Source organism: Coloeus monedula, assembly GCF_965178545.1.
Source record: "Coloeus monedula genome assembly, chromosome: 11".
Classification (NCBI taxonomy): Eukaryota; Metazoa; Chordata; class Aves; order Passeriformes; family Corvidae; genus Coloeus; species Coloeus monedula.
The window spans coordinates 3460272-3470457 of NC_138791.1; the positions used below are offsets into that span (position 1 = coordinate 3460272).

The following is a 10186-nucleotide window of genomic DNA, read 5'->3' on the forward strand; positions in this document are numbered from 1 at the left end:
ATTAGCTCAACTGCTGTTAAAATTGCTTAGATATACAGAAAGATGTGTATTTTCCCTCTGCTCTTACCACCTCTGCTCACATGGGTTTAAAATAAGTTTCTGTACAAAAATACAAAGAATTAGCCTGTCCAAACACAAAGCCTGGGAAACACCAGCTTCTCCTTTTCCAAATAAGCAGGTTCACGTCATTTGTTATTACACTATTATTATTCTAAGCAGCACACATTAACTGCTTTTGTCTGGAGGCAAAGCAGTACTCTGACATCTCCTTCTGCAGTTGGAAAAGATTCTCATCTCACTGATTCCCAACTAGTGTTCACACATGCAAGACCTACTGGTAGAAAACAAGACACTGAGAAGCAACTTTTTAAGTCCCAAAAGGAACTCCACCCCTCTTCCCATACCCATCATCTCCCTCACTCCACACAATCTCATAAATTCTGGCATCTCAAAACTCACCAGTATTTTTGCAAGCAGTATCTGCAATTTTACATCACAAAGTTACCTACCTGTTGCTTAAAAAGGCATACAATACAGAAACAGAGTAAGAAAACTCATCTTTCTTTTAAAGTTGCCCATATAAAAGTCACAAGTTTCCAATCAAACATGGGGGGAAACACTCTCAAAGACTGGTAACAAATCTTTCTCTACAATTCTAACTCCACTACTTTTTGCAACTAATTTCACACACCACCACCAACCACTGCCAAAGGAGATGAAGATACAAAGTGAAATACTTTTAGAGAAAATAGTGTCTGTAAAGGCTCTGGATGTCTTTATACAGTAAGAATTGGTTATTTAATTCACCGTGTTTTGCTGACCTGAAGAGCTACCAAGAACTTACCAAACACAGCTCTGAGAATGCCAGACCTACCACTGTGTTTATTCAGTGCTACCTAATCACTGTGGATTTACAGCAAAGTACAGCAATGACACCTACAGAAAGTCCATTCTATCTCATTTTCAGTCCAAGGGAGGGAGAGGGAGACAAACTGAACACAGCAATATGCAAATACTGATTAATGACAGTTCCAAGGGTACTCAACATGAACTATGGAATTGTTTAGCTGATATTAAGCTACTCCTGCAGTAGCACACTGCAGCTGCATGCAGTATATGTCAACTAAAAAAATTATTCTGACTTTTTTTATTCCACATCTACATCCCACAACCCCTTCAATTCCAATTCTAGTTTGAGGGATTTGAACAGAAAACAATGGCTCTCTATTCAGAAAATGCAATTTCTAGGAAGGAGAAAAATGGACAAAAGTGTTATCTTCACATCTCAGAAAAGACAGTAAAAGAGAGAGTTCCTCCTTCTGACAACTGACAGAATTCAGTGAAAACATGCCCATCACGCTGCCCAGGCACTTCAGCCAAAGCTTACCTTCATGATACTCAACACAAGACATTTTTAAAGGTCTCCTCATGCAGGGTCAGTGTGCCATATAACGTGGAGGGATGTGAGAGATAGAAACAAACTAAGTGCTAGAAAATTTTGCAGCTTTTGAATGAAATACACCTGGTAATATCATACATAATTGTTTTCCAACCCAGTTTTGTTCTGCATAAGGTGGATAAGATCACACAAAACAAAGTGAGGAAAGCTACATTTCCTGCCAGTATGGAGGAAGTTTAGCAATTGCTCACACAAAGTGCAAAGAAGCATTCAGAAATTGGAACAATACTCTTTTATTTAGCATAGAAGTCCTTGAAGAACAATGGTTTTATTTCTTAACATGAATAAAGGATTTCTGGCATGGTATCTGGCTTGACACCATTCAATACGGCAAACCATTATTTTAAAACAAACCCCCCATGATTTCTTTAGCACAGAGCTCACAGCTTGCATCAGACTTCAGGTGCTCATTCCATTTTTTTTTTCTACTTGGTTATGATCTTGATTCCCATGGGAGTTAAGCACTACCTCAGGTTTCACTTTATAGCTAAGCTTCTATAACCTCGCAGTACACAGATGGTACCAATTCTGAGAGCATTTAATGATTGCACTCTGCAAGAGTGAGAAGGAAATGTCTGCCCTTCAGGCAAACCAGCTAATCAGAGTACCTGAAACGATATCAAGTGATACACCCACTGGTACGAGGTGGAAACACACACCAGAGAGAGAACAGGATGAATAAACCCATTGATGCCTGTCCCTCAGTGTGCATTAGCACTGTCTGGGTAGCACAGCACACAGCCCTGATGTCCTCGCTGTGAAACACAAGGAAAAAATGGTCCTTAACATTAAAAAGCATATCAAATACCTGGCCCATCTGTCAAACAGGTGAGGTGTAGCAATCAGAACATAAAACCACGTCCTAAGCTTCCTTCCTTTAAGCTGCCCTAAAGCCCCCACTGATCAGCAACGCACGCTTCCCAGCATTAAGCTGCCAAGTCATCTGATGTTATGTTGGGGAAACCAGGCGTTCCAGGAAATTATTAATGGGGGGGAGGAAATAAAAAGTCAAAACAGTAAGAGGGATTAGAATGAAGCTGAATAATGAAATGGACAGTTAAAACAAGTGAGTAATTCTCAGCATCCAGAACAACTCAGCTAGAAGGCACTTAAGCAAGCCTCATGCTCACGTAGAATCCAGTGACTCTGTTCCTTCCCGAGTAAGAGCAGGGCAGGGAGAACAGTTCAAAGAGGTCAGGACACCTCCTTGACACTTTATTCCGTGCCACAGACAAATACACTGAGGCAAAAGGAACAGCTACTGAAAAGCTAGGAGGGAAGAAGAACCAAAAGAGTGAATAAAACAGGCTGTTAGACTGAGCACTCCTACACAGCTTTGGGTCAGCCAGGCTGCTTTATCCAAAGCAACCAACCCACGGCCACTGTCAGCTGAGGGCAGATACAGGAACAGCACAGAAAAGTCACAGAAACTCCATCACTGCATTACAAGCACTTGTAACAGACACAAAAGAAATCTTTTTAAGATAACAACTTGATCTCAACTGCAAAAGGAACTCAGTCAAGTTTGAGTTAGCACTGAACCCAAACCAAAAAAAAACCAAACAGGATCATTTTTAATCAAGGCTGATGACCTCCTGAGCTTGACTGCAAAACTGAGATTTTACATTTTCACTGGATATGGCCTTCAGCATTCTCAAAAATCACTCAAAAAAGAAAAAAAATAGCCCCAAAGTGGAGTCTGAATTTCCCAAGAAGGTCACCAGAAGACAAGTCTGCTCCAACACTCATTATTAGCAAAAGACAGCATCTCTGGAACAAGTATTCTGCAGGAAGGAGAGAGGTGCTGCTGCAGTTAAATGACCACTGTCATATGGCATTAGTGTTAGACCACAGAGCTTCTGTCTCCCATCTCCATCCACACACATGCTGTGTCTTCCCATCTGCATCTACAAAACTTAAGGCACTCATAAGAAAAGTTTTAATTGCTGCCTTTCTGCTCTCTCTCCTCTCTACATTCAGCCCTGCTGAACCCAGCATCACCTTTCCCTTTTACTTCATGGAAGAAACTAAACTGCTCTGCATTCAGAGCATCCTTTCAGTGCAGAAACCTGGTAAATACAAGAAAATTTTAAATTTAACTACTGATACAATATGGAATTGAAATCTCAATACAGAATTAAAATTCCTTGACGTTGACTTAACCTAATAACTTGGGGGAAGTGTGTGTCAATAAAAAGCTTCACAGCTAATTCACAAAACTGAAAGTACTTCCAACTTTTAATTCTTTGTTTATAGTAAAAGCTTTGTAGATGGTACTCAAGTAGAGTTAATCCAATTAGTTATGGCATCGACAGTCACAGCTGTACCTATTTAGCCAAAGAACTAAATACAAACAAATACAAAACTGTCTTTTTTTTTTCATCCACTAACCATAGATGTGTATCTAAGTGTCAATTAGCCAAGGTCAATGCAAGGAATCATACAGTTTTAATACAGGTGTCACAAAGGTTCCCAAATTCCAACTCAAACTGGTGACTGCCCTCTCTTCCTAAAAACTTCATTGTTGTGCACAGCAAGTCAGGCATCTCTTCCTTTCTTTTTCACTGATGACACCCTGATCACATACTTGGCTTTTTCAGCTGGTTTTAATAGCTGCTTCAGTCAATTTGGGCAGAAGCTCCTCTACTTGTTTACAGTAAGTAAATAAAATTAAAAATCAAAAGCAATGACAACTAAGAAAGGAGTATTATCTTTAGTCATCAAGCTGTCTTCCTGTCCTTTTGTCTAAGTAGGCAAAAGGTGTGTGCAGGTGTGGGGGTTTTGCTAAACAATGTTTAGAGTCAGACACTGTTGAGATACGCACACACCCAAAAAAACAATGCTGGAGAAGCCAGGTCAAAGAAATGCCCTATGAAATTTAAAAGAAAACACCACACACACAAAAAAAAAATCAAATAGAAGAGGTAGAAAATTCTACAGAACCAGATGCAAAACTCCTCCCTACATTCCACAATTCCCAAATCCATCAGAAGGAAGAATTAGCACAGGTTTGAAACACAAATAGTAGAATCTCATCAAGGAGACAAAAATGTTTAAGCTCAAGTCTTACAAAAACTATGCCTTTCCCATTAGTCAAAATGAAATTCAACAAATACAAGTTGCATTTTACCTTTTCTGGTAGCGTCTTTCTGTAAAAGAACCAAGAGACCAGAATGTGGCCATATTTTAAATCAGAGCAATATTTAGAAAAGGCCATTATTAATAAACTATTGTATTTATAACCACAAGAACAGCAAAATTTCCCTAACTGAAGATTCTTTAATACAGGAATCGGCAGTCTGTTCTATATTTCCATGAAATCAAGACATTCATGGATATTAACGGAGAAAAAAAACCAATCAGAACACAACTGAACAAAAAACAGAACACAACTGAAAAAATTTTGCTTTATAGTCAGGGATCTGGAATTTCTCAGGAACAGCTTGGAAGTTTGGGGGCATCAGTACTTGCACAAATATCAATAGCACAAAACAGATTCAGGCAACTCCACACAGAAAAACAACAGAAGAAACAGGACACACAAATTTTTGGACTTGTACAAAATGGCATAATCAGAAAAAGCACCTTAAGAAGATTCTCTCAACAAGACAGCAATTAATGATCAGCATCATCTCTTTTCTGCCAAACAAGGCCAGAGGAAAGCTGCAGTTAAGCCATTCCAACCACAAGCTTTCTACTCTTTCAGCAACATCCTTCTGTCTAAACATACAATCCTGTCTTCTCTTCAAGTAAGTTTATTGCAACAAAACTGAATTTATCATTATTCTTATAAACAAAACAACCAACCAGCCAAAGGAAAACTATTTCATAATGCAAAAGCACTATGAGGAAAAATTATCTACCCTGATTTGCACATGTTTACCCTTCTCATAGTTATTTTACTTCAAAATCCCAAACCAAATCCCTCTCCCCTCTATGCAGAAAGTGGCTTCCTGCACACACTTTGCAGCCATCATAATGCAGGTACCAGCAGAAGCAGCTACAGACGCAGTGAAATCAGAGACTGCTGCTAAAACATGAGATACACCTCTCTCCCAGCACCTCTGCTCGCTACAGTCCCCTGTGCAGTCAGCACAAGGACTGGGAAGGATGCCTGCTAAAGCAACACTGGGACTTTCTCCATCTTTACCACAGGTCTTAAAGGGAAAATAAGTATCACAGAGAAGAGACAGATATTATTCGTTTATTACAGGCACCAACTTTGAGAATCTTCTGCAAGCTTGATTACCTGACTTGACTCCCTCATCCAGACTCTTTAGCTATACTTCACTTACCTTCTCCATCTCCCCTCCTTTCCCTTTTCCTATTCATAAGCTCACAGATGCTCTGGAGATGGTTTATACATTTCCTAATTAAGTCCTGTACCAAAACCCAAGGTTATCTGCTGGAGCTGCAAACATTCCAAGACATGAAGTAGATGATCAGTAACAATCCAGGCATCTGAAGCCATAAACCACAACCTTTTGCAAGCACATGCCAAGGTTGTTCTAGACCATTTCAATAAAAAACAAGCTGGGGGAAAAAAACCTCCTATTTTCCACCTCAGACAGGGACCCTGAAACACAGATTTGATGTTCAAATGTATTTCAAAAGTAGGCTTTTGGTTACCACAATATCCCAACACGCAAGAAGTAAAACAGAGACCAGGAGGAATGTACATACTTCATCTCATAAAGCAACTACTGCAGACTGCAAGCACATGTTTCAACAGCAAAAGGAAATCCAAGTTATTATTCCTAGAGTTGCTTACACTACTTTGTACAAATATCTACTGAAGCCTTTTGAAATGAAGTGTTAAGTGTCCCGTAAGAGCAAACAACTGATTAAAGTGCAGAACTCCAAAGGAGGATTTCCAGCTCACTTCTGAAAAACTAAGTACCTGCACTGCAGAAAGACACAACATCTTACCAGGAGATAACTGTTCTGCAGCAGTTTCTCTGAACCCTCTCTGCTGCTTATGAGTAGGGAGGAGGAGGGAAAGCCCTGCTTAGCTCTCTTTTTAAATCTGAAGCCAAATTTGAAGAAGAAGGAGCGACTCTCCGCTAAAAACTCCAGGAAAAAGAAACCTCCTTTCTAAACCACCTGGCTGGCTGATGGCGCTTGGTTGGGGGTTGCAGCACAAATGTCTCATCAACACCTCTTAGAGCTACCAGTTGTATTTCACACTAGAATCATGAGGTAGGAAAGTTGTCTCTTCATTCTAGCACTTCAGCAGACTGCAAGACTACACAAAGGCCTTTTGACCACAATTCAGTTTCAATTTGGATTAATGCATTCACAGCTGCAATAAAAACCAAAAGGAAAAGCTTGATCACCAGAGAAACTTGTACCATAGTTCTGTACATCTTCTGGAACTTTAGATTCACCAGAACTGAAACTTTAAAAATCCATGAAAGCAGAAGCTTGAGTGTTCATCAAGCAAGCAAGCACAGAGCCCAGTGGTAACAATGGGAACTGGAAATGCTTGGCAGGCATTCCATCTTTATTCACCAGATCACTGTCTAAATGCTGCCAAACTAATTAAAGTGACTCTGTAAAACTACCACTGTAAGAAGAGACGTGTTGAGTAGCTCATGCCGTGCCTCAGACTCCTTATCCTTCACTGGAGGGATAAGGGACAGAGATGCACTTGCAGTGATTTCAGCACACAGGGAGACTCCCGTCACTATTATGCCCTGCAGGATTAATAACCAGCAAGAGGAAAGAGCACAGCGAGCACTGACAGCACTTTCATGGAAACAACAGAGCTCATTCCATAGGATGCCAGCATCCCCCTGCCAAACAAACCTTTGTCTGGACGCACTGGAAAAGCGGCTGCATGTCGCCTGCGTCCAGGGCTTATCAGCACACTGCCAGCAGAACTGTTTGCTGGGCATGTGACTTTTCCATGACCAACTTTTTACTTTGGTCCTGTACTGGATTAACAATGCATTACATTCATGTCTTAAAGGGCAACCTACAGGGAATGGAGCAACCCCAGGAAATAAGCAGAGCCTTAAACACAGGAGAGCACCCTGTGATGACATGGGCCTTATTGCCCTTACTGTCCATCCCTAACCCAGCCACAGCCCTCACAGCCAGGAACAGGGGTGTCCATCCAGGCTTCTTGCCCACCCCAGCCTGCAGATCCGGTGTGCTGGAGACATGACCTTGCACAGGGCTGTTATCAGTGCTCCAAGGAGAGCAGGAGTTCAAACACAACACCTTGGACCTCACTTCATGAAAGGCAAAGCAGCTCATGCCCTCTTCTCCAGGACAGGGATTCACTTTTTTTTTTTGTTGCAGTTTTGTTTTTTAAACTTCTCAAAGTTTCCCAAAGCAAGGAAGAGTGGCTTAGACTTAGAGAGGTAGGGACCAGCTTCCTCTCCACATTCCCAAATACCACTATGCATGAGAACATGGAAACAACAAGCACATACACTGTTCCAATCTGGCCTCTCACTTGTATCTGAGCATCCATTCATGTCTCTCCCACCACCACCAAATCCCTATCCCCCTCCTCTGGCACTGATACACAAAAAACATGAACTGGAAAGCTACAGAATGATGCAAGGACAGCCAAAATGTCTTAGCTGTGCTGCTGATCCATTCACACAAACCTGAGAATAACTTAACACCAGATCACAAGAACGATGATTAATTGTCCAAGTATGTTCTGCTTGTAAGAGACACAAAGTTACAATTAGCATCTATATAGTATTTTATAGGCTTCAAGTTTACCAGACTTTGTCATCAGTAGACACAAAGATCCAAAGTGTAAACTTCACTGTTTCAAAGTTGTCTATAAAGGAAAAATTGTATCTATTTCACTTTCACTCTATCTTAAAAGTTTTAGCATCTTGTTAAAAAGAGAACTGGCACACTCAGCAGCTATTCTGAATCACTGGCTGACTTCCTCACTTTCCACATCTTTAAAGATAATCACAATTACGTCACTAATAATCCATTATTTATCTTGATTCCCATCATCCAGTGACTGAGTAGTTTCTACACTGCCTTTTCCAAAGCTAAAATGTGACAGGAAACAAAATCATACACGTTCTTCTTGTACCAAAAATAGCTTTTAAATAGTATTTAATATAAAGAAAAAGAGGAAAAAAGCTAGAGCCACAGAAGTGCCCCTCCTAAAGTTTGGAGAGCACCATAAGATTTCTAGCATTTTCTCAGACATAGTATTTGTTAATATTTTACATCTAATTAATACTTTTAATGCAGAAAACAGACATTAAAAGAATCCAGTATTTTCAGTCATTCATTTAGACATAATTTTAAAAAATAGTTCTCAAGATTCAATTCTTATTATAGATCTTTTTCTACAAAAAGCCTACATTTCATCATTCTGGCTTTACTGAGTTTTGATCTATGAATCATCAAGAACGTTCTGTGGCAAATCCATACCAGCTTTTAAACTGAAATCCAAATACATTTTTAAAGCACAAAACAGCCACAGGCACTTTTTAGAAAAGGAATAAACTCCTTCGAGGGGCACATATCCCAATATATTAAGTAAATAATGTACATGCAAAGGGGGCACGAATACACTGTCAGCATAAATTGACACAGAGTCTGCTTGATTGGACTCAGCTTCATTTAATCATTACTGCTGTAAGAGCTGAATCTATTTTACTGGAATTTTTAAATAAAACACACCTCCATCCCCCCGTATTCCCCCTCCCCTCAAAAAAAACCCAACAAACAAACAAAACCAGACAAACAAACAAAAAAAACCAAACAAACAAGAAAACAAAAAAACAACAGGTAGATAGAAGGATGGGGATGAAGTGACCACCGGGGTCACATCACACCAGCTCTGTGGCACAGCCAAAAACCGAAATTAGAGTCGGGAGCCCGGCCCAGCACTGCAGCGAGTGCTCAAACTCCTCACAGAGCCAGAGTCGGTGACAAAGGGAAAAACACGCCTTCTCCAGCTCGCTTTCTCCTGTCACATCACCCACACCCGGGAATGATGATGGAAAAGGTGAATTTTTAGCACTTTTCCTCCCAGCTCCCATCTCCAGGCGGCAGCTGCCCGGCCATCGGCTGCTTTCCCTCCGCTCCTTACTGGCCGTGACGGAGGACCCGGGGAAACGCCCGCTCATCTTCCCCACGGGACAGGCCCGATCTCCCCGGGATAGAAAACTCCTCCGGGAAAGAAAGCAGCGAGGGCGAGCGGCGAGGCCGAGCGGCCGCTCCCGCCGGGCCGCCCCTCTCACGCGGGCCCGGGTTGGGGCTCCCCCGTACCTGGCAGTGTGAGACGACGAGGCTCTGGTTGCCTTCCCCGTGGTACTTCCATTCATTCTCATCCATCTTCTCCACTTCCATGCCCGGCCCGGGCCGCGCGGAGGGCAGGAGCAGCCGCCGGCCCCGCCGCCTCACGCCGCCACCATCGCGGCTGCGCCGCCCGCCCTCCGCCGAGGGAAGTCCCGCCCGCCGCGGGCGCCATCTTGGAGGCGGGCAGCGGGGGACGGGGACCCCTGAGGCGCCGCCCGGGCAGAGCCGGCGGCCGAACAGCATCTTCTGCCGCCGGGAACCGCCGGTCAGGGAAGGCGATGGTCCCGCTCTGCTCTGCAGTGGTCTCGCCTTGAGTCCTGTGTGTGGTTTTGGGCACCAGACTATTAAAAAGGGATTAAGCTGTTAGAGATGATCTAAAGGAGGCCATAAGGGTGGAGAAAGATCGGAGGGGAAGCCTTATGAGGAGCAGCTGAG

The 10186-nt window shown here is 42.2% G+C and overlaps 1 protein-coding gene across 1 annotated transcript in view; it reads right to left on the reverse strand.

Annotated features, from left to right (window-relative positions):
- Window positions 1–9856, reverse strand: part of IPPK (inositol-pentakisphosphate 2-kinase) — a 29905-nt gene extending 20049 nt beyond the window's left edge. Inside the window, exon 1 of the mRNA XM_082289125.1 lies at window positions 9722–9856. Coding sequence (XP_082145251.1) covers window positions 9722–9802 — 81 coding nt within the window. The 5' untranslated portion in view covers window positions 9803–9856. The remainder of the gene's footprint in view (window positions 1–9721) is intronic.
- Window positions 9857–10186: the final 330 nt, after the last annotated feature.